Source organism: Heteronotia binoei, chromosome 21, assembly GCF_032191835.1.
Source record: "Heteronotia binoei isolate CCM8104 ecotype False Entrance Well chromosome 21, APGP_CSIRO_Hbin_v1, whole genome shotgun sequence".
In the NCBI taxonomy this organism is placed as follows: domain Eukaryota; kingdom Metazoa; phylum Chordata; class Lepidosauria; order Squamata; family Gekkonidae; genus Heteronotia; species Heteronotia binoei.
Window position 1 is genome coordinate 115,192,558 of NC_083243.1, and position 25,062 is coordinate 115,217,619.

At 40.1% G+C, this 25,062-nt stretch overlaps 1 protein-coding gene across 10 annotated transcripts in view; it reads right to left on the bottom strand.

Annotated features, from left to right (window-relative positions):
• Nucleotides 1-85: 85 nt before the first annotated feature.
• The window catches only part of CAPRIN1 (cell cycle associated protein 1), a 52,091-nt gene continuing 27,114 nt past the window's right edge, over nt 86-25,062 (bottom strand). For 4 of the 10 annotated variants that reach the window (XM_060261743.1, XM_060261751.1, XM_060261742.1 and 1 more), the window contains exons 7-19: nt 17,053-17,190; nt 16,278-16,330; nt 16,107-16,193; nt 13,749-13,904; nt 13,262-13,370; nt 12,313-12,374; nt 10,200-10,310; nt 9,529-9,678; nt 9,194-9,347; nt 8,472-8,666; nt 7,593-7,693; nt 5,763-5,826; nt 86-4,241 (exon numbers count right to left, since the gene is read on the bottom strand). In XM_060261743.1, coding sequence (XP_060117726.1) covers nt 4,177-4,241; nt 5,763-5,826; nt 7,593-7,693; nt 8,472-8,666; nt 9,194-9,347; nt 9,529-9,678; nt 10,200-10,310; nt 12,313-12,374; nt 13,262-13,370; nt 13,749-13,904; nt 16,107-16,193; nt 16,278-16,330; nt 17,053-17,190 — 1,445 coding nt within the window. In that variant the 3' untranslated portion in view covers nt 86-4,176. Of the gene's footprint in view, nt 4,242-5,388; nt 5,827-7,592; nt 7,694-8,471; nt 8,667-9,193; nt 9,348-9,528; nt 9,679-10,199; nt 10,311-12,312; nt 12,375-13,261; nt 13,371-13,748; nt 13,905-16,106; nt 16,194-16,277; nt 16,331-17,052; nt 17,191-25,062 lie in introns of those variants that run through there. The other 6 variants (XM_060261748.1, XM_060261749.1, XM_060261746.1 and 3 more) reach the window with 4 other exon arrangements.

A 25,062-nucleotide genomic window follows, 5' to 3' on the forward strand; every position in this document is an offset into this window, starting at 1 on the left:
AAAGGTGTTTGGAAGAGACTGGTGACTACATCCTATGTAAAAGTTATCACAGGTGATAACAGCCATATAGAAATAACACTTCTAATAATTTAAATTTCATTATTTAATAAGCATTCCAATTCCCAAGTTTTTGCCACATATGAACTACAAAAGAAATTCCACCATTGGACTGGAGAAGAAAAAGGCAATCAAATGATTCACCAACCTGACCTGCAGTCTTTCAAAACCAGAATACAGCAGCATAGGCACCAATTTCAATTTCTGCCAGTAATTTTTTTTTAAAAAAATCACTAACCTCAGATGTGTATTTTCTAAAATTCACAATGTTTGCATAGATACATACAGGTTTAGCTTTGACCAATTCTAACACAACATACAAGTCATCAATTCACATTAATGCAATACCCACAAGTTTTACTTACTCAATTTTTAATGTACAGGAAGTATTACTTCTGTAAGCACCCTTTTTCTTTCAGATGCAATGTGCAGTTATAAAATGAAGTAAAATTCTTGGAAATGCCAAAGGTTATTTATACTCTTTAAATTTGTACAATAGTTAAAAATAAGTCTTTAATCCAGCAGCAAAGGTAACTTTGTAGATGGGAAAAGTGAATTAGATTACAATGGCAACACCGACATTAGAAAAATACCAAGAAGTGTTCAAATTTTGTAAAGCCATGGTAGAAACAGGAATGGTCAACACACTTGAGCGAATGAGGGACATTTTGACAAAAGGAATTCAATAGCCAAACAGTGCAGAAAGGGGGGCAGCAGGGTGCTCGAAAGATCATTTTGACATTAATGATATTTTAAGTAATTGAAGACTAAAGGATAACTCTAATGTACATCCACAATGTCACAGATTCTAAATTTGCCAGGAAAAAAAAAATCAGGATCATAAATGTTTTTTGTAAGTCATCTTTTCCAGGAACCACAAATTAAAAAGTAAAGAGGGGCAGTTACTAAAGTCCTGCACAGAATTGATATCTAGAAGTTTACAGACACAGGACTTAAATCAGCTTTCCCCTAAATCATTCTGTAACGCTACTGTAAGTCTATATTTCCTTCAATAAATACTTTATCGCTCATTCACATTTTGACCCACTTTAACAGCATTCAGATGTAAAACTATCAAGAACTCAAAGCATTTTAGCTTCATGTGTGAGAATGCTTGAAAAGGACGTACATGATCTGTAAATGGATTATTAATGTGGACAGCAACTGTACAGTGGGTGGTACAAACAAGATACTTTTGTTGCATGATTCAATCTCTCTATGAGTACCATTACCAAAAAAAACTGTTAGGAATGGCAGTAGATTAGCTAAATTAAAACAAGTTCTGTCAATGCTATATTCTATCAATTTGGACACTATAACCTCAAAAAAAAAGAAGAATCCTTAAACCTTTGAATATTGAAAGGATGAATCAAGCCTTGGACACTTCTGAAGCAGGTGAATGTTGGTCTCGGCTGCAGACAGGATGCCTAGTATCTGATTGACCCAGCCAAGTAAATACAATCAGTTATTCACTGCCCAGAACTTGCTGTAACTGAATCAGAATGATTTAGCTTTTCTCCTAGCTCTGAAAGTTTGACAAGCCTTTCCAAGTCACGATTGTCATTGCCTGATGAATGTAAGGCATAGCAGAAAAAGAACCCAACAGAACCCCAAATAGGGCTCAAGCTCAGTCTTTTGGTCAATATGAAGAGAACAATGCCTAATTGTAAAGATGAGCCCTCATAATTTTAAAAAATTCTCTTTTCCTTGCTTAAACTCAGATACAGAAGAGATGTTACACTGCCATCTGGAATAATCAATAAGATAAACCCATTAATCATATGACCCTTTCCCATGTTACCTGAAATGTTCCCTGACAACATAGAATTTTGGGCTGCAGACAGTACTGCAGCCTGAGAATACCAGTGCTGATTTTGTGGTAGGACTTCAGTGTGTTGCATGGCTCATGACCCAAAACAAGCATGAATGTTATTTGCATAATTTATACATCACAGCTTCTTCAGATCACAACTGGTGTCACCCCAGCATAAAATTATTTTGTAATTAAATATACAACCCTAATTTACACTTCCATGGGTTGGACCCAGCCTCCCACAAACAGAAGAAGCTAATAGAAGCAGACCTCCTGCATCTGACACTCTCCCAGGAGACTACCATAAAGCCACTAAGGTATGGGAGACCCTTGAAAAAAATGGGTCTCAGGGATCTTGCATGAAAGTGAGGGCATTTTGTCAGAGTTCCCCCTTTGGCACACGGCAGTCTTAACAGGCCCTTCAGTCCACAGCTCCAGCTTTATAGTCTGTCATGAAAACGTGAAAGCAACGTCACCCCAGAGTCAAAAGCGACTGGTGCTTGCACAGGGGACTACCTTTACCTTTAAGAAGACATATTTTTGCCAATTCTTTCCATTCCTAGGTTTGCATCCAACCCAACAGTTCTAGGCCTTTAAATCTGATGATTGTAATAAAAACTTATGCCATGTGTAATACTTAGTGTTCAAGGTACAACATGCCTTTGAAAATATTTACATAATCATTGAGACAAACTGAAGCTCCTTCATATTCTAATGATATGTGGTCAGGCAAAAATGTTCTAATTTCCTGAAGAACAATGATACATTGCCTGGTAAACTAAATAACAAATTAATAGTTCTCATTTCCCAATGTAACGAATAGTGTTTGTGGAGCGGAAATTATTCTAATTCATATAAGCGGACAATGGTCATCTCTTCAATCCAGTAAGGACATTATGCATGCATCTTGCTCACCAAACAGCAGAAAATTTTCTGGGCTAGACTGCTGTACCCAACATCCTGCTATATACACAGATCTCAGTGCTGCCCCAAACTGAATGGACAGCCCCACGAGAATGATTGGCAACAAGCACCAATGCCACATGGAAACGGGAGACAATCTCCTTGGCAGATATCTAAAACGACTGTATCATCTGGGAGTTGAGGCCATTATTAACAACCTGAATACCCTTAGGAATGTAAAATGCTTTAAAGTTTTAGAGAATATGTTCAAGTCCATTCCACTACTAAACTTGCATCAATCACTGAAGATATGTTAAAAGAATACATTTTTTATAAACAAGTTTTATTTATCTTGCTTAGATCTGTAACTGCTGTATGCAGTTTCCCTTAAAAGGGAAGACCAACCCAAACACATACTGGTGCTTTTCAACAGAGAGCAATTTAAAAGGGCAGCAGCAGGGATTCAAGATTTCTTAAAACCTTCAGAATGCAGAAAGGAAAGAACATGTGACCAAAAGTGTTATGAATATCCATTAATTTTCATCAGTACCTGCATAAGTTATTTAGGTGATAATACAGCAAGATCAAGTATTAGCGACAGACAATGTGCAAGTCATAAGGAAAGATAAAGAATACCGATCCTTATAAGTGTCATTGCTATCCAAGAAATGTGTTGGGAGAGAGCTCTAACACTTCACATTGGAAATAGAGGTGGCAATCCAGATTACATCTTTTTCTACAGAAAAATTTAAAGTGCCAATCTAAGCCTAATTTGGGGTTTGCAGAATTATATCAACAGTAACACAAAACAATGCATCCCTCTGCCACAGCAAGTCAGACCTCATAGGAAAATGCTGCAACCAGGGGTGTGTACAAACTGTCCATCAGGTTATCTAGTTATGGTAGAGGCATTGTAAATGTTCAGTGCTTCATCTAGCCAAAAAAAAAAGCTGAAATGTAGTTGCTACCAACTCACACTTCGCTTCTCTGATCTTCCTTTTGCGAAAGTTTAAATAAACCAATTAGGGATTTGTAGATGTTTATCCAAATTTGCTGCACCACTGGAGAACATCAATTGAATCAGTTATTGGTCATTTCTGCTTGTTAACCAAGATTTTCATTACCCTGGAACTGCTAATTTTGCTTTTAATCAGAGCAAGGGAAAACTTATGTGCAAGGCTCAAAATGACGCTTAGGCTAGAACATGCAGAATAAACGTTGTTTCTTTCCATATCCAGGTAATATAAAGTTGACAACTGTAGTCCTGTCTTTATGGGCAATGAAAATAATCCCTTTACTATGAACTTCCTAAAAAGGAGAACAAAGAGATAACTCTTCTGGTAACATGTATGGTACACTGGCCAGTATGTTTTTGGCGTTTAAATGTAATCCTGTGAATTAGTTTAATTCACTTGCTGAGCATTCATTTGAGGCATCCCTCTGTTGGGTCTCGGGGGCCCTCCACGACCTAGAACATAAAAATAGCATTTTATTTTTTTTATCAAATGGGATCATTTGGTATTCAGAATGGCTCTCTTCCCTAGTATATTTGTCTCATGACAAGAGGTAATACAAAGAGATATGACAGCTGTTTGTTCAACCAGCGGAAGACAGATTTTGTATACATGAAAGATAAGCAAATTGCACACCAAATGCTAGCCATCTTACTACTAGCAATAAGCCCAAAATTATTCAGCCACATACTGAAATGTAGTTAATAAAGCACAGTTTTCTGCACAAGCTTAACAGGTATAACTATTAGTGTAGACCGACAGTAGACACCCCTTCCCCAGTAACATCTACCAGTGAAATGTTGGTGTGCCAGCAAACAAACAAGAGGGGAGCAGACAACGGTTGTACTGGACCAGACACATTAGGAGCAAGCTGAGCGCCCCTGCGGCTAGGTAGATTGAAGGTGCAGTGATGTGCATTGTCATGCTCATCCCCTTCCCCATCACTGCTAGCATTTCACAGGCATGGAAGCTTAGGCAGAGAACCAGCCTTATATCCATCATGTGTCCCAGGGGTTTTCTACCTCCAGTATACACAGATGTTGCTGGACTAGTTGCAGAGAAGAACAAAAAGGCAATCCCTTATCAGACTACCTTCCAGTAATGTTTCAGAATTCAGTTTCATGACACTGAAGGTTATCAGAAATTCCTGTAACTTCCTGCTCTGCGGCTTTTTAAATAAGTGACAACCAAATTTGCGCTGCAAGATCTGAGATTCAGCTGTTTATTGAACTCGTGAACAGTCGAACATAAACAGCTGAGCTGCTGGAGATATTAAGCTTAATCCATTCATGCAACAGCACTGGCATCTGCATATGGAGTTCCCCACCTTGCCTGGACAGCATGAAGAGCGCTGCCTCCTTTATCATTCCTCCAAACCTTCCTCTGTGCCACAATGACTCCTGTGAGCAGGTGCTGCATCCTGCCTGAGACTAGGTCAAGCCCACTGCTTTATTTAGCACTGAAGTATTGGCACATTTAAATATATATGCAGCGAACAGGATAAAACAGAAAATATTTAAATTTCTAATATCCTTATATAAAAATGCAGCAAAGTTTATGTACCATACACACACACATACAAAAACAGAACTCCACAAAGGCTACAAGTAACACAGCATCTTTATTAAAACTCAAGTAGCAATAGCAAGTTACAAATATGCAGCAATTATTGGGGCTGAAAAGGGGTAAGAGCCTGCCAAACCATTTTACCGGTATAAGTGCACGCCTAATTGGTTAAGCTTACATTTTTCACGACTTATTTGTGTGAAGAGTACAAAATAATCAAGTAGCCTTAAATAGAAAGCTCAGCAGGCAAATTTATTCCATACACAGCTCAAAAGTTAATTAGCAGCTTCCAACAAATGGCCTGGAAATTTAAAAGTATTTGAAATTAAATATAGAATATGTTCCCTTAAGTCTGCAACCCTCTAGAATTTCTCCAGGTGCATATCAGAAATTCATCATTTGAATATTACCTCGAGGGGCTCCCCGAGGACCACTCTGTCCGGAGCCACGCTTGAAATTCTGTTGATATCCATCCTGTAATGAATCAGAAATACTCAATTAACGAAGTTGTTTTAAAAGATCGTTTTTAATACTTTACAGGCACCATACAACATCCCTGGTTGGGATCCAAAAGCCAACATATGGTGTTCCAAAGTCCCTTCTGTATTTTCCCAGCTCCAGCTGCCCCTAAAAGCCAGGGAATCCTCCTGATTAGGATTGCCAACAAGAGTAGAGGAAAAAGTCCTGTTCCTTTAATAGAGGCTTAATGTGTGGAAATGGGGTGGTCAAAACTTTTCATGGCATGGAAGTCAATAACTTCATTCAGCATCCTATTAAGCCTCTTGTTAAAGGGACCGGACATTTTTTTCTCAGGCAGTTGGAGCCCTAATCCTGACTAATATTTGAAAACATGTAAGGTGATGCTGCTGAGTAGATTTTGTTTAACACTAAGCACATACACACTCATGAGCACATACAAAAGCACTTTTCAGTCACAGATTAAAGCGTAGAAAATGTTAAAGACCTGGCCTATTTTGACCTTACTAAGCTATTGCTTGCCAAGAACTAAGTAGGTTTAATAGTCAATTTTAAAAAACTATGAAACTGTTACAGCACAGTGACTTTAAGAGAATGGACCTATGATCCAGGAAGTCCCTGCCTCAAATACTGCCATAATCATAAATTCATTAAGCAACCTTATGTAAAGCATTCTCTGAACTTCACTCCCTGCCCCCTAATAGAAATATCAGTACTGATTGACCCTGATGGTGTAAAGTGCCATCAAGTAATAGCTAACTTATAGCGACCCCAAAGGGTTCCCAAGGCAAGAGACATTCAGAGGTGGTTTGTCATTGCCTGCCTCTGTGTCACAACCCTGGTATTCCTTTGTGCTCTCCCATCTAGATAGTAGCCAGGGATGACCTTCCTTAACTTCCAAAAACTGAAGAGATCAGGCTAGTCTGGGCTATCCAGGTCAGGTGATCCAGTTTGGTGTAGTGGTTAAGTATGTGGACTCTTATCTGGGAGAACCGGGTTTGATTCCCCACTCTTCCACTTGCAGCAGCTGGAATGGCCTTGGCTTAGCCATAGCTCTGGCAGAAGTTGTCCTTGAAAGGGCAGCTGCTGTGAGAGCCCTCTCAGCCCCAACTACCTCACAGGGTGTCTGTTGTAAGGAATGAAGATAAAGGAGATTGTGAGCCACTCTGAGATTCAGAGTGGAGGGCAGAATATAAATTCAATGTCTTCTTCTGTTTCTATACTAGTATGCTGTTAAGAATAATACAAAAATTGGGAACTCACAAGGACTTGCAGGAGGCATCTCATTCCCTCCTTCCCCCACTATTTCCTCTTTCCCTTTCCTGAAAGCCCCACACTCTCTTTTCCTTCCTTCTCTCCTTTCCTTAAAGCTACGGGCACTCCTTTTATCATTTTTGGCTTGAAAAAACCCTGAGTTTAAAAAAAAAAAATCACATTTTTCTGCAATCCCGGCTGGGACCCTTTTCAGGTTTGTAGAAAAGTCTGTCTTGCATGTTCACAGCTCCAGTCACTGTATTTAATACCTAAAGATCTTCACTGTTAGAATGTAAGATAATCTGCGTGAAGAGCTTTTGCTACTGAAAGTGCTAAATAAACATGAACTTTTAAAAATACTGCATTCAAATTAGATTTCTACATAAGAAATTCATTAACTGTAAAATAAAAGAAATTCATTAACTAAAAAAAAAAAAACACCAGACTGAACACTTTTATAAAAACCTTTATTCCAGTAGAGAAGTTTTGTCTCAGTTCAGTCAACTTACCCGCTGGTAGTTCGAATAGTCTCGAGGAGCATTAAATTGTGCCTGTGTGTAACCACTATTTGGAGTGTTGGAAAATGAAGGGCGGTAGCCATCATACCCGCCTAAAAATCAGGATGAAAAAATCTTATTGAAAAGTATTGTACACCTTATGGAAGACAGGTGAATATATTCAATAGATTAGTAATATTCAATAAAGAAAAAAGTATTCAATATTATAAAAAGTAATCCATGTAGGTTCATTTGCAACCATAGCAGCATTCTTCATATAAGGAGAATGTTACACTTTCATGATGCAGTACAGGACGGCAGGCAAAGAGTCTTTCTGGGTTTGTGCCACACAATTTTCTTTTATACAAAATTAGCAGACAAATGTTTAAACTGCACCTATCCCCCTGTGTGCCATTCAATGTCTTCAATACTGTTCAAGATTTTCATACTGTATATTTGCATTTAGCAAAGCTGTTATTTTAGAATAACTTAAGAATGGAAGCCACCAAAAACAACAATCCCGCCAAATGTCATAGTCTGAATAAAAGAAAAGACTTGCTTTTGTAAACCAAGGAAGCAACAAACCCTGAAAAAAGATGCAGCTGTTTAGCAGGTTGTAAATACGGGAAAGTCAGTTTCACACTACATTATGTTAAACTCAACTGAGACAATGTTGTTAGTTCCTTTACTGTCATTCTCCCCCCCCCCCACACACACATCTTCTTTACTCATCAAAAACGACAGCGGAGCAAATGCAGCACAAGCTTAGACCACGTTTCAATAAACTTTTTTTAAAAGTTAAAGCATGCCAATATATTGCTTAAGCTTCTGAACATTTTGCATTTCTGAAACACATTCAGAATTAGTCTCAAAAGGTTTTTAAGTTTTTACCTCTAAACCCATTGGCTGGTCCCCTGTATCCATTCATTAAGCCTCGAGTGCCGCGTGATCCACCACGAGACACTCCCCGGCTGTTATAATAAGGCTGACTGTTACGTGGGAACCCAGTATTCTGTTGTGGAGGCTGCTGGTGGTTACCTGCCACTTGATGGGACTGGTCCGGGGAACCATGGTAGGTGCCAACCACTAAATTGAAAGAACCAAGAAAATACAAGGTTGGTATTTATAACTGCAGTTTCCTAAAGATTCAAAGAATATCAAGCTAACTCACCAATATACTCTGCTTAAGAGCCACCAAGTAGGACAGTAAATGTTTACCTACCTAAAGAAAGATTGTTTACATAATTAAATCGAACATGGCAGTCTGAATTACCTAAGCATGGTAGAATGTTCCCCAAACTACATAGGGCTTACCTTCAACATAACACCAACATATTTAATAGTGTTACTCTAAATTATTTTCTATTTACTAACAGAGGGATTAATAATTTTCTTTGATTTGCTACACACCAACATCAAATGAATGACTGCATTCTATAGTATTTTCCTATTTATCCATCCCTTAAAAATTGTAAAATCACTACTTCTCAACATACATCTACTAAATTTTATTCAAAATGAATTTCTTAGCCACCATTTGTTTTATTTGGTCTACATCTTTTGAAAATCATTTTTAGAACTAAACATTTAGGCTTCATATTTCACAGGTGTACCTGTCTGGAGCTGCTGTTCTTGCTGAAGTTCTGATTGCTCTACTTGATGAGGCTGACTGGAGAAAGACTGGCTGTAACTGGTCTGGTACTGATTTTGTTGCTTTAAGGTTTCTGGCTCATTGACAGGAGGAACAGGTGCATTCATGTTAAATACCTACATGAAAAAATAAATAGAAACCTGTGATATATTTACAGAATAATCCTTCTCACTAAACACTCCTGTGGAACTCATGAAAAGTTAAGTGTCTTGTAAACTTACTCTTGGCACAATTAATCATTGCTTTTTCAGGATGCTGACTTCTAAAGTAAATGCTCAATATTAGTTTTGTACTTACTGTCTGCATGGACTGGAATGGAGCTGCATTGACATTGATTCCACTGCTATGCAAAGGTTTGCTGGTGGCAGCCTGGAATACCTGAGGCTGGGATGCAGCTGGAAGCGGTGATGTTGTTGGTGTCTGGTCTGCATTTAAAGTTATTGAAGCCTGGCAAATAAATTGAGTCTGATGTTAGTAATATCAAGAGATGCCATATTATAAAGTTGAGGCAATCACTCAAGCAAGGGTTCCTAAGGCACAGATAGACTCTATGGCTTCAATACCCAACATTTATTCTACACCATGGGGAAGAAATTACTGGAACTCTCTTCCTCATTGCCTTTGAAGCTCAAATTAATGTGGTGAAACTAAGATTCTGAAGAATTCACACTACCTAAATGTATTCTTCAATTTCATCTCCTCATTCTCTGATTAGCTGTGTGCAAACTTAAATGTGCAATTCTGAAATAAATGCTTTTAATAAAAGGAATATATAATATCAGGAGACATGAACAAATTTAAATATATATATAATCCAGAAAAATGACTGAGCAAATGATACCTGGAGTCAGAATTAAAAACCTGATATCCTAGTTTTTTCATTAGAGGCCCACACATTACCTTCACCTATAATTGTGGAAATGCAATGTGTGCACCTTTGCCAAACAAACTGAAGTCTCATAACTTACCTGAATCTGGTCAATTGATTCTTTCTGAGGCCGCTGCTCTGTTGAATGAGAAGGTTGATACATGGGCTGGGATGCTGCATATCCCTCACTTGTGGAAGAAACCAAAGGGACCTGTCAAAGTTTTAAGATTTAGCAGAAACTCCTGCCAGGACCTCTGGGTAAATCCTTTATATGAATTCACAAGCTTTGTGAACATCTATGCTAGCAACATTCTTCAGCATTAATTTAATCATTGTTAGAAACACTGAAAGGGTGGGATTGAGAACTAAAGGTAATCATTTCTCCAAGTACATAATCACAAAAGTCTTATTTCAACCATTTTATCAAATTCAGATTAAAGAGGGTTTTTTTGTTTGAACTGAATCCTCTTGCTGTAGCAGTATTTGCTCACCTCCCCCCACAATCAAGTATTTTGGTAAGAAACAAATTGTGTCTCCCACCTTTTATACGGTCTGCTTTTTTGCCACTGTTTTTATTGATTGCTGTTTTAAATTACTACTGATTTTTGCTGCTATTTTAGTTTGTTTAGCTTGCATTATTGTATTGGATCTTTTTAACTGTATTTTATTGGTTTTATGTTAACATGCTTTGCACATTATCACACACAACAATTTGCATGAACTCGTGAAACAAGTTTACAGAACTTCACAGGTAACTGGCCAGCCATCTGTTTACAGGAAACTGAATTACTCTGTTTTTAATGTTTTTAACTGTTTAAATATTTAACTGTTTTATACTTGAAATTGTTTAAATTTTATGTTTGATTAACTGTTGGAAGCCGCCCTGAGCCATTCGTGGGAAGGGCGGGATATAAATCCCAAATAAATAAATAAATAAATAAATAAATAAATAAATAAATAAAATAAGATATGCAATATTTGCAATTTTTTTTCTGGATCAAAAACAGTAGAACCACCATACAAACGGGACAAATTGTTTATCAACTTATATACATGACTGCACAGCTCACATAAGAGAACACTTTCACAGTGTTGAGCACATGCACTCCTAAAGCACAATTCCCACTCTCAACATGTGCAAGGAATTATTACCATGTGTCTAATGGCTGAACCAAGCTGAAGTCCAATAACCAATTCAAGGGACTTGAACTGACTAGTATGGGGGGTCACAACTGTATAATTTACTGCGTCAACTTTGTGAAATGAATCAATGAGCAAACTTTTCCTGTTACTTTTCTGGAGCATGGGTCTCTCAACCCTTGTAGATTAATCTCTTAATTTAGCTGAACCCCTAATTTGAGCCTAATTTGTTAGATCAGTAAAGTATTTAAATTGCTGCTACAGCAGAAATAGCTGAGGAAACACAATGAGACAATAACTGGTAGTACAGGACAGTTTCACAATTCCTTCAGAGATTTTTTGGTAGAATATTTTTAAGTCTTAGAACAAACAGAGGAAAAGCTGTGTTTCTAATGCGACTATTTGCCTATGTTGCTAGACAGAATGTTACAAAGTATTTACCAAAGAGACAGGCAAGGCAAACTGGAAAATGGACTACAAGTTCAACAAACATGCATCTACTATTTTCATTATTATGTAATATAATGCCATTAAAATTTGCCTGGGCCTACCACATGGAACTCCATCCACAAATTATGTTGCAAGTGGCCACCCATATGGGTAATGCTTATATGAAGCAGGCCTTAAGTCTTCATTTGATTTGACTAGAAAGAAATGCACATTAATTTCCATCTTGAACAGAATGCAGGATAAAACTATTCCCAAGAACTGGTACACTGATCAATACTGCCAATTTGTAAGGATTGTGCAATAATCATCTAACAACCCACTCTGATCTGTTCCATAATGGAATTAAGACATCATACTCTAATGGTCAGCATATAAACTGCAAATTTGCTATTCTTCCCACAATGCTCTCGTAGCTGAAGACAATAAGAATGTGATCGTCAATAAGCAAATCTTATAATTAGTGGCTTTGCATAAATTTTCTATGACAGGAATGTGAAAGACTGAAATTATGCTTCATTTAGTATTCAAGGGCTTGCCCATCTATAAACACTAGATTTAAGCTATTGTCTCAGTATTTAAGATGCATGTACACAGAGCCATAGTATGCAAGGTACTCTTCTTACCTGCGTAGCTTCAGGCTGCACAGGGACCTGGGTAGGCTGAGCAAGTCTGGATTCACTATGAACTAGAAATACAGTAATATTTGCCTTATTAAGAGTTTGTCATGTGATTAACTACTGCTCTTCCGTATGCTTAGTTCTAATATATTTCTGCTGTAAAAGATTATGAGAATAATATACATTAATTTTAAAACTCAACTAACAGCTGCAGTATCAGCTAATTATATCAGGCTGTTCACAACTGTATGGTCTTTGAAGAATATTCCTAGAACTACTACAGTGGCAAAGCCATTTCTTAGATTATAAGTAACAGTTCAGTTCAGCAAATCCAGGTGAGCAGTTGTGTTGGTCTGAAGCAGTAGAATGAATTTTGAGTCCAGTGACACCTTTGAGACTAACAAAAGTTTATTCACTGTATGAGCTTTCGTGTACAAGCATATTTCCTCAGATATCAGATTCCTCAGATGTGAGGAAATGTGCCTGCACACGAAAGCTAATACATTGAATAAACTTTTATTGGTCTTAAAGATGTAATTGGACTCAAAATTACTTCAGTTTAGTAGTTTACTTGAAAATGCATCTACAAGACTACTTCTATGTATGCTTCTTTTTCTTACATCTTTCTCCTGTACTCCACTGTATCCTACCAACAATCATGCTACAAGATACGTGAGGCTAAGTGGCCCAAAGTCATCCAGCAAACTTCCATGGCAGTGTGGCAATTTAACCTAGGTCTTCCAAGTTCTAATTAAACACTATAACCGCTATATCATGTACTAATGCACTACACTAAAGATATTTCCATCAATCAGTTTCCATAAATTAATGAAAAGATCTAAATACATATTTACTAACATCCAATTTAGTTTTCTCGATATTTAGCAATTTGGCATAACTGAATTATATTGAACTATTGCCATACTCTAACTAGGTAGAATTTACCATTACAAACCTGGAGGGCAAACCATCTGTGGCATGTCCAAGTTTTGTGCTGGATTCATAGGCTGGGCTGAAACAATAGCAGGATCGAGCGCCTGGTTGTCAAATTCCAGCATGGAATCCTAGATAATTAAGATGAGACTCCTGTTACACTAGAAGTAAAGTCCCTTCCAGAATACTAGCTGGCCAGGTGCTCAACTCTGACTGAAATCAATGGGAACAGAGAGATAATAATACTAATTAAGTGAAAGCTTTTCTGTTTTTTTCCTACATGATGGGCTGATGTCAAGAAATGGATCATTCTTGCCTATGCCTTCCTATGCCTCCTGTGAAAAAAGACTCTTAACAAGAACAGAATGAGGTGCAGCATGAGAGACAGCAGGTTGAATCGCCCATGGAAATTATAGAACCTTTTCCCCTGCAGTAACAGAACTATCTCCCACTAGCTCAAGTGCTGATTTGGTTCCAGCTCATGGAGCATCTGTGAAGAAACAACGTACCTGCATGAAGTTGTAGGGGCCTTGCATTTGTGCCATAAGGTCTTGTACTCTTTGTCTTCTCACAAGAGGATCTGCTTGGGCCACAGTAGAAAGCGCATGGGGATCTGGAACTGGAGGAGATGTAGCCTGTGGTTGTTGCTGGAGTGAATTTACTACCTACATCAGATGACATCAGAAGTGGTCAAAACATGAGAGTCCATCAGAAAGTTTAGTACTGGTCCGTTATTATGATTAAACTGCTAAATCCACAAAATATATAAAGAAAATAACTTCTTGCAGTGATAACTATTAAATATCTGAAATCAATTTTGGCAATCCTCTTATTACAATTTCCTAGAACTACAAAGAGAAAACAAGAGTTGATTTTGAGATTGTTAAAGTGAGATTAAGTTAAAAGACAGAAACAAGTTAAAGATAAAAGTCACTGAGTCAAAGGTACAGAAACCTGGAAATCTGATGCCAGGACAGCAATTTATCTCAAGGCTGGGTGGATTTGCTCACATGCTAGAGACTGATCATAATAATGATCAAAAGAGAATATACCCCAACAATACTGGCAAATAATTCTATATATTCTCTCCAATACTGATTGTTTGGGTGAGCAATTTGTCCATCCTGTACACTCCTAGCACTCCAGCCTTTTTTGATGGGTGTACATCCTTAAACACTGCAGCAACAACAACAATAACTAACATGATAAGGCTACTGATCTGGCACTTCCTTGGTACATAAACTCACGAATATACTTACAAGCACCCCCCCTCCCCAGCTGCTTTCTGGACATTTCCATTCATTATTACTTAAATGGTAATAATTTCAATAATGTTCTTTGAATTAAGAGTAATACTAATTTAGTAAATATGAAGCAGTCAATCATTCTATGGGAGCAAATTCTCATGACTTGCTTTCAATTAGCTTGGCTCTTAAATTTTGCTTCCATTGTGACTCAGTTTGATGCAGAGGTGATCCACTACTGATGAGTGCTTTCAATTGAGCTTTTGGTTCACTGAAAGACTCTAATCTTGTGAGAGTGGAAACTGCTAGCACTTGGAAGCAGTGCTCCCACTAAGCAGAGTTAGTGTGAGCTAGTTCAGTTTTTTAGGCTCTGGCTCACACAGTTTTGTCTTAGCTCAGGAGAAATGGCCCCAGAGCAAACAAATTTATGCAGTAGCTCACAGATTTAATGCCAGTAGCTCATGAAGTAGAACTTTTGCTCACAAGACTCCACAGCTTAGAGGGAGTATTGCTTGGAAGGACACTCTCTGCTACAGAGGGCAAGGCTTAAGATGCAGGCCAAAATTAGTTACTGTTATTAGTCTATCTAGAATGATTTAGCATCTAAAGACAAGCTTCATGTCTGTGTGCTACAAGCATTTAGCCAAGACATATAGGTTAAGATATTCAGGGAATCATCATGACTGCAAATTATAAAGCAAATCATTATGACTGCAAATTATAAAGCAAATGTAAATCCAAAATTAGCATCTCAAGCAACAGAGGACTGGAACAAACAATGCATAGTACAAATAAAAGGCAAAGATAACATTACATTTGTAATATAATTTGTATTTGTAGTTCACAGAGCTTTACTTGATTCAAATTTAACTTTACTGTTTTCAACAATCAGAATTTAAAATACATAGTTCTTCCAAAACTTTCACGCACACACAAGACTACCATTTAACCTCATCATTAAGTGACAGAATTACTTAATGAGAAATAACCAAAGTTTGAAGGGGAATTCCATTGAAACTACAGGTGTCAAATGCTTTCAGCTCTTTGGAGTCTATATGCTAATCCTGTTTATAATACTACTGACAAAGTGGGCAGAACCGAAAGACTAGAAAGTCTGTTCTAGCAGGATGATACTTGCACCTCTTTTCACAGACTGAAACATTTGAGACAACAGCAGACAAATATGTTAGTTTCTATTCTAAGTTAACTTGATCAAATTTTCATGTTCATACATACTAGAAAAAAGTCTTCTCAGCCTAAATGGATACATTACTTCCAACTGACATCAAAACAGTCTGAAGAGTGAGCGTTCTCTCTTGTCAATGAAGGAATGCAGAAAAACTTCAATAACTATCAGCTACTGTATGCCTATATATTTTCAAACTAATATTGAAAAAATAACCTTATGAGCTAATTTCAAAATCCTTCAGATTTTCCCTGTCAGGATTAACTCACTTAAAACTATATACCTGAACAGCAGATCAACTTTTGACTGTATTAATTCTATGAAGTTCAGCTCACACTAGCTACACCATAAACCTGTTTAGATTATAGCTGCATACCAATTACGACAAGGGAATGAAAATGATGGCAACTTTACCTAAAGCATACAGAACACCTTACCTCAACAGTTTCAACTGTCCACTCATCTACCTGTTCCTTCTCACTACTGCTGAACTGAGTCTCTGCCATGAACTGTCTGTTTACATACTAAAATAAAAGTAAGAGAGTACAACAGTAAGACAGCAGCATTCACTTTTAAAAGGTGACTACAATCTTTCCACTCAACAATACCTCTGTTGATTCAACTTCACTGGGTTCAGTGTATTCTTCTGTTGGCTCTGGCTCTACAAAGAAAACAGACCTTTTTAGGCAAACTATATTAAATATATTTGTATTACATATTGCAAGTGTACCCCCTTCTGTATTTTAGACTATGAACAAGTACATCCCATTTTGCTCAATTTTATGGAAACACATTGTGAAATCATTTGGACAATACTTAAGAACTGTAAACTAATTTTAGTATTAACATATGTTTGTAAATGAAGTAGGTTCTCAAGTAATTGTAACTGCAACAATTTAAAATAAAAACCAGCAAATGCTTATGGAATTGGCATCCTTATTTAGTAGCAGAAGAATAAATTCTGTCCGTTCTTTTTTGCAACCATCACAATCAGTATTTGTATAAAGTGCACTTTACTTTCAAGAAGAGTAAATCAGCTGTCTAAGGCAGGAGTTAAGAATTCTGAATTTACACCTAGTAAAATTTTATCGAAGTTGTTCATGATAATAACAAATCCACACTACAAATTTTACACAAAGGTTCTACGGGGCCAGGGGAGAGAAAAGAAATGAAATTTGATATCAGATTCAGTCAGGTCAACAAGAATAAGATCTGATCTTTTTCTGTGGCTCACCCCAATAACTAACTACAACTAAGAATGCAATATGAATGCAAACTGGAATAAGGAAACTAAGGAGGCAGTTATATGCATATTTATTTGGTAGTTAACTCCCAGTGCGAAACTTTTCTGAACATACATAGTAATAATCATTTTGAATTTACCAGCTTCTGCAACAGGGTCCTCCACTGCAGGTGCCGGGGATGTTTCCTCTACTTCACATAATCCATTTTGATGGTTGTGGGTAATATCAAAGTAAGTTGTTTGCAGAATGCGTTCAATGACTTCTTTTAGGGCTTTATCTATAAATAAAACAAGAACATGGTAATGCTTCCGACTGCTCCCCCCGCTTCATTAATTTTATCAAATTTTCACATACTTTGACAGATACATAAAATATTTAGAATGGATACAGCTATCCTGTAACCCCAAATTCTTTAAAACAGTCTTGTAATATTAATGGATGATGTATACATGTGCAGTTAAAAGATGTGAATGTCTGCCCTTCTACACTGATTTAAAAGAAAAGCCCTATCAGAGTCCATATGCTAGCATTTATTTATTTATTTATATTCCGCCCATTCCCTGTAGGGCTCAGGGTGGAGTACAACATAGGATAAAACAATAAAATACAATAAAAACAGACAACTCAACAGCACTCAGAAAACTTTACCATATCATCACATATTGCCCAGCTTGGCCGTTTCACATCATGATATCTCATAGAGATGGCAGGTATTAGTCCACTTTATAGCACAGATGACAGTGCCAGTAGGGGAGGCCAACTAGATCAAGAATAGACGCCCGCAGCCTCAACTAAAAGCCTGGTGGAACAGCTCCATTTTACAGGCTGCATAAGGCTTTAAACGTTAAAACTAAAACCTTGAAGCAGATCCGGTACTCAATGGGCAGCCAGTGCAGATTGCGGAGCGCCGGCCGAATGCCCATCCATAAAGGTGATGCAGTCAGCAGGTGAGCCACCACATTATGCACCCGCTGCAGTTTCTGGATCAGTCTCAAGCCAACGAACGGCGAGTTACAGTAGTCTAGTCTGGAAGTGACCATTGCATGATTCACTGTAGCCAAGTCCTGGGGGGATCGATATGGTACTAGCTGCCTGATCTGCTGAAGATAACAAAAGGCAGACCTGACAACCATCGTGATCTGGACTTCCATGGAAAGACAGGCATCCAAGGTCACTCCCAAGCTCTTCACCTGTTGGGCTAGCACCAATGTGGCACTGTCCAAAGCTGGGAGCTGAATGCCCATACCCACTCCACCCCAACTCAGGTACAGATGATGATGATATTGGATTTTTATCCCACCCTCTACTTCGAATCTCAGAGTGGCTCACAATCTCCTTTATCTTCCTCCCCCACAACAGACACCCTGTGAGGTGGGTGGGGCTGAGAGGGCTCCCACAGCAGCTGCCCTTTCAAGGACAACTCCTACAAGAGCTATGGCTGACCCAAGGCCATTCCAGAAAGTGCAAGTGGAGGAGTGGGGAATCAAACCCAGTTCTCCCAGATAAGAGTCCACATACTTAACCACACCAAACTGGCTCACCGTCTTAGCTACAAAGCCGCACCCAGCCCAACTATTTAGAGTAATTCGGTCATTAACAGTTTTGCCATCGGGCAATCAAAATGGTAGAGAATTGGATACTGGCTCTGAGGCCTTTGCAACATATTTCGCAAATAAAATCCTGATTCTCTGCCAGGACCTACCCGCCACGATTGATACAGTATGTGAGGTGGAAGTCCCTTGGTTGTCTTCTGGTCCTATATTGGACTGCTTCAGCGGGCTCTTGCCAGAGGATGTGGACAGGATCCTGGCTGCGGTGAAGCACTGCATGGATCACCACTGCCAAGTCGCCGCGCTTGAGGAAGGCAACCAAATGCCTCCCCCGCCTGAGATAGAAAAAGGCGGATTTGGCAGTGGCTGCTATCTGGGCCTCCATTGTCAAGGAAGGCTCCAGCAGCACCCCCAAACTCCTGACCCTGGACGCCATTGTCAGCGGCTCCCCATCAAAAGCTGGTAAGGGAATTTCCCTGCCCGGACCGCCACGACCAAGGCAAAGGACCTCTGTCTTTGTCGGATTCCATTTCAGTCGACTCAGCCTGAGCCACCCCACCACAGCTTGCAGTGTCAGGTCCAAATTTTCTAGGACACAGCCAGACCGGCCGTCCATCAGTAGACAGAGCTCAGTGTCATCAGCATACTGATGGCAACTCAGCCCATACCTCCAGGTAATCTTGTCAAGGGGGTGCATGTAGATGTTCAACAACATTGGGAAGAGCACCACCCCCTGTGGCACACCACAATTAAGTGAGTGTCTCTGACATGACTGTCTCCCAATCGCCACCCTTTGTCCCAAACCATAAAGGAAAGAGGAAAGCCATTGCAAGGCCAACCCCTGAATCCCTGCGTCGGCAAGACAGTGGGTCAGCAGCTGACGGTCGACCGTATTGAACGCAGTCAATAGATCTAACAACATCAGTACCGCCAAACCGCCTCGGTCCAGATGCCGCTGGAGTTCATCCACCAGGGCGACCAGTACTTTCTTCGTCCCGTGACCTGAGTGGAAACCTGACTGATGGGGAACTAGGATGGAAGCATCCTCCAGAAAACTCTGTAACTGTAGTGCCACTGCCCTCTCAATAATTTTACCCAAAAAGGGTAAGTTCGAGACCAGCAAGTAGTCTGCCAATTCGGCCGGGTTAAGTGTAGGTTTTTTCAAGAGAGAGTGGACCACTGCCTCTTTCAGAGGCATTGGAAAAAGCCCTTCGGAGAAGGATCTATTTACGATATCCCATATAGGATACCATAGCTCCATCTGGCAAGCTTTAATTAGCCAGGATGGGCAGAGGTCCAGATTGCACGTCGTTGGGCGCACAGTGGAGAGGATTCTGTCAACTTCCTCCAGATGCAAATAGGCAATTCACAAGTGCATAGAAACACATGCACAGAATTCCAATTTTCCCAGTTAAACTGACAGGTGACCATTTTAAGATACACATTAAAAATGTTTCCACGCAGCCCCTGATCTGCATCATTCAGTGCTTTCAAATGTTGACATGGCCAGCGGTATAACTGGATTTTTCAGATTACATTATACATATTAAGAATAATACCACCAATGCCATGAAGCCATAACACTCAAAAGAAGCAACTTTCAATGACAGCAGCTCCACTAAGATGGCAGTGTTTAACAATCAGAAAGATATAATCACCACACCCTACTGGACAACTTTCAAAAGTATCTAAGCTGGCTACTATGAAAAAAAAAAACAAATACTGAGTTAAATAGACCAGTGGTCCCCAACCTTTTTGGTACCAGGGACCGATTCTGTGGAATTTTCCCCAAGGGCTGGGGGGGGGGGGGGGCGATGATTTCTGGATGATATAATTGTGCACTTTATTTCTATCATTACATTGTAATATATAATGAAATAATTATACAACACACCACACATCCACACTGGGAGTCTGCGGGGGAAGGGGGTACATTTTGCAGTGCCATTTTAGGTGTGATGCCTCAGAACTCACTCTGCATAACCCACCCAGAGTCCAAAACAGACTAAGAATATAACACAAAGTAAACTGTACCCAAAGGAAGTCCCCGGAAAGAGGGAATAGGATGGCAGGTAGCACCTCCTAAACTGGCTGCAAGGAGTCTACGAGATTTCACAACTGCATTTGGCAAAACCCCATCTTGGGTTCACCAGACCCTTCTCTCTTTCCTGGCTGAATTCACCCCTGCCCCGCCACTTCTGAGCCTCCCTCCCTCCGTGGAATGAAATCACGCCTCTAAAAAGAGCTAGGCCTGCCCAGTCAACAACTCTCCATTTTCCCATCGCTCCTTCACTGCAGCTCACTCAGTGCCTGGGCCCTGGCCAGTGGGCTGAACAGATCCACAGTTTCCACCCACTCACTGGACTTTTCCTCTGCTGGAGCCACCCTGCCACCACTCTCCCATCCCTTCCCTTCCTCCCCACCATGCCAGACCAAATCTCCATGTCAGAATTTGTTTCATCCACTGCCTCCAACTTCAGCACCTGGTTAGCACATCAACGAAGTGAGCGAGGGAGAGCAGCCAAAAGGGGGCAGAGCCAGCCAGCCTGGCCCTGCCCCTCCTTTTCTCTCACAGTTTCTGCCTCGGGGAACGTGGGAGGTGAGCTAGAGCAAAGGCAACTGTCTGAAGGAGATAAAAAAATCCTGATATCCATCACATGTCTTGCTGCTGCTGCTGCCCTCCCTTTTGCTGTGCAGTCTGATAGCTATCAGGCCACGGACTGGGACTGGTCCGCAGCCAAGGGGTTGGGGACCCCTGAAATAGTCTGTCTCATCCATCATGTCAATTCCTGCATTTGTATCAAATCAACTGAGAAGGTTAACAAGAGTCTTCTTACAAAAAGCCTCATCTCAACACATTATACAATGGGAAATCTGTCCTAAAGCATTTCTAAGGAAGAATTTGAAGTGGTACTCCATGAACACCAACAAATTAAACACCAAAAATCATTTTCAGCCTAAAATCAGATTGCTGCAAAGACTGGCAAGTCTTTCAGCAAAGTTACAATAATCACCAAGACAAAAAAAGATAAAATTATTACTAAAAGTTTTTTTAATTTATTAACATCCATGTTCCACTTTTATTCAAATCAACAGGACTCAAAATGTTTTTCATCATATTTAAACAAAAGTACAATTACCTATCATCACAAATGCAAATAAAAGGAAGCAAACCACAGCCTCCACTCATAGGCCACAAAAAGCACATCTCAAAGCATACATTACAGAGCCTTCAAAACCTGTGAAACATTGTAGCCTCACATTTCAGAGAGGTCAGAGAGAGCAGAGAAGCTCTGAGAGAGAGCAGAGAATAAGTGATATAAGCTGAGGAAGTTGCTGAGAATTTCTGAGTTTGTGTGACTGCTGAAAATTCTGAGTTTGTGGTTGCTGGGGAACTGCTGTCTGTTTGGTTTGACTGGGCTGCAGGTGATTGTTGCTGATTGATTAGGAGTGGCTGTATTCCCCAACCTCTTTGCATTGTTAAACTGCGTCTTGCCAAAGGCGCGAACCGAAGGGCGAGAGCTAAAGTGCTCTTAGCCTGTGGCTCTTAACCTGAGGGCTGTGTAAGGACCAGGAACCAAGATCCCTGATTTCCTTGTGTTCCCAATAAGGTAAGTTGACCCTCCAGAAGGGGAGCCACATAAACAAAAAGGATTTAAAGGGGACTGTATATGTTTTTAAAAAGCTATCATGAAGGTAGAATGCCAGAAGGGGGGTGGGGGCTTTCCAATGTTTTGCACTGAGTGTCACATGTATGACTATCTGCCCACAGGACAGAAGTCTTGGGTGTGTGCTTGATGCAAGGAGCTCCTGGTCCTCAGGGAATTAGTTCGTACCCTTGAGGCTATGGTGACTTACCTGGAGAAGCAGAGACAGTCAGTTAGGCAATCGGGGAAGACTCTCGAGGACGTATTAGATGAGCCCCACTCTGAACGTGGCAGCCCCGTTGCTGCCAGGGAGCATGAGGGTCGAGAGTGAATACGGCACCGGGCTGAGGATAAGGGAAATGCGCCCTCAGAAGGGACCTCTTCTTCAGTTGGTGAGCGGGAATCCTTTCGCGCCAAGGAACCATCCCTGGGCAGAGAGGGGGGGAGGTCTTGGTAGTTGGTGATTCGATCCTTAAGCAAGTAGACAGCTGGGTGGCAAAACCGCGTACTGACCCTATGGTGACTTGCCTGCCTGGTGCGAAGGTAGCGGACATTATGCATGTAGTAGATAGGCTGCTAGACAGTGCTGGAGAAGAGCCAGTGGTCATGGTGCATGTTGGCACCAACGATGTGGGGAAATGCAGTCGTGAGGTCCTGGAGGAAAAATTTAGGCTGTAAGGCGGGAGACTTAAGGCCAGGACCTCCAAGGTAGCCTTCACAGAAGTGCCACCTGTTCCACGTGCGGGGCTGGAGACAGGCATAAATTAGAAGTCTCAATGTGTGGATGAGACGATGGTGTAAGGAGGAAGGGTTTAAGTTTGTTAGGCACTGGGATGCTTTCTGAAACAAGCAGGAGCTGTACAAAAGAGGCGGTCTCCACTTGTCCCCAGATGGAACCAGGCTGCTGGCGCTTAAAATCAAAAAGGTGGCAGAGCAGTTTTAAACTAAATCTTGGGGAAAAGCCGACAGGAGATGAAATGTCTCTGGTTCGGGAGGACTCATCTCAAAGAGATGAAGGGTTAGCTGTACTTTTCTACCGGGTAATGGATCAGAGTTGCCGCTGAGATGGTGACAAACAGTATGGACTGTCTGCCAAAGTCTCGAGGCGGCAGGAGGAAGGTTGCGGGCCTAACTTGCCTGGGAAATTATAGGTGTTTGTATACAAATGCTAGAAGTGTTCGAAGTAAAATTGGTGAGTTGGAATGTTTAGTGTTGGGAGAAAACAGACATTGTGGGAATTTCAGAAACTTGGTGGAATAAGGAGAATCAGTGGGACACAATGATTCCTGGATATAAGTTATATCAGAAGGAAAAGGGACGGAAGGGTTGGAGGTGGGGTGGCTCTATATGTCAGAGAGGGTATACAGTCCAGTAAGACTGAGGTCAAAGAATCAGATTCCCTTCTAGAAATACTTTGGGTCGAAATAGAGGGCCCCAAAAGGAAATTTAACTATGGGAGTTTTGTTATTGCCCACCAAATCAAAAGATAGAGGATGATTATAATATGATGGAAGGATTAAAGATAGCGGCCAGACGTAAAAACTGTGTCGTAATAGGTGATTTTAACTACCCACAAATTGATTGGGTCAATATGTGTTCAGGTCGAGAGAAAGATTGAGTTTCTAGATGCTCTCAATGACTGTGGTATGGAGCAGATGGTAACAGAACAGGGTGGGGCGATCCTGGATTTGTTCCTAAGTAATGCCCAAGACTTGGTGAGAGATGTAAATGTGATTGCACCGCTTGGGAGCAGTGACCATAACGTTAATGATTTCACCATTTGTATAGAGAGTTGCCCCAAAAGACCAGCACAACCACATTTAACTTTAAAAGGGGTAAATTCTCTGAGATGAGGATGAATGTGAAGAGGAAACTGGAAGGAAAGGTAAATACAGTCAAAACCCTTGGGGAAGCTTGGAGGCTATTTAAAACTACAATCCTAGAATCTCAGATAAAATATATACCACAAGTTAGGAAAGGCACAAACAACTATAAGAAATGGCCTGCATGGTTAACAAAGTAATGGAAGCTGTAAAAGGTAAGAAGGACTCCTTTAAGTGGTGGAAAGCTAGTCAAGTGAGATTAATAAAAGGGAACACAGGCTGTGGCAAATCAAATGCAAGACTGTGATCAGGCAGGCAAAAAGGGACTATGAGGAGCATATTGCAAAAAACATAAAGACTAACAATAAAAAATATTTCAAGTATATTAGAAGCGGGAAACCAGCCAGGGAGGCAGTGGGGCCCTTGGATGACCAAAGGGTAAAAGGATTACTGAAGGAGGATAGGGAAATGGCTGAGAAGCTGAATGCATTTTTTGCCTCAGTCTTGCCCGCTCCAGAACCACTTATTTTGTAAGGGATTTTAAAAGACCTGAGTCAGATTTAGGTGACAAGAGAGGAGGTCCTACAACTGATAGACAAATTAAAAACTAATGTCACCAGGTCCGGATGGCATACATACAAGAGTTCTGAAAGAACTCAAAGTTGAACTTGTGGATCTTCTGACAAAAATTTGTAATGTTTCATTGAAATCTGCCTCCGTTCCTGAGGTCTGGAAGGTAGCAGGTTTTTATGTATTTTATTGTATAATTATTAACGTATTTAAATTGATCTTTGTTAGCTTTTTTCTGTTGTAAGCCGCCCTGAGCCCGCCTCGGTGGGGAGGGCGGGATATAAATCGAATAAAATAAATAAATAAATAGCAAATGTCACCCCCATCTTTAAAAAGGGTTCCAGAAGAGATTCGGGAAATTACAGGCCAGTCAGTCTGACTTCAATACCGGGAAAGTTGGTAGAAACCATTATCAAGGTCAGAATGAGTAGGCACATTGATGAACACGAGTTACTGAGGAAGACTCAGCATGGGTTCTGTAAGGGAAGATCTTGCCTCACTAACCTGTTACATTTCTTTGAGGGGGTGAACAAACATGTGGACAAAGGAGACCCAATAG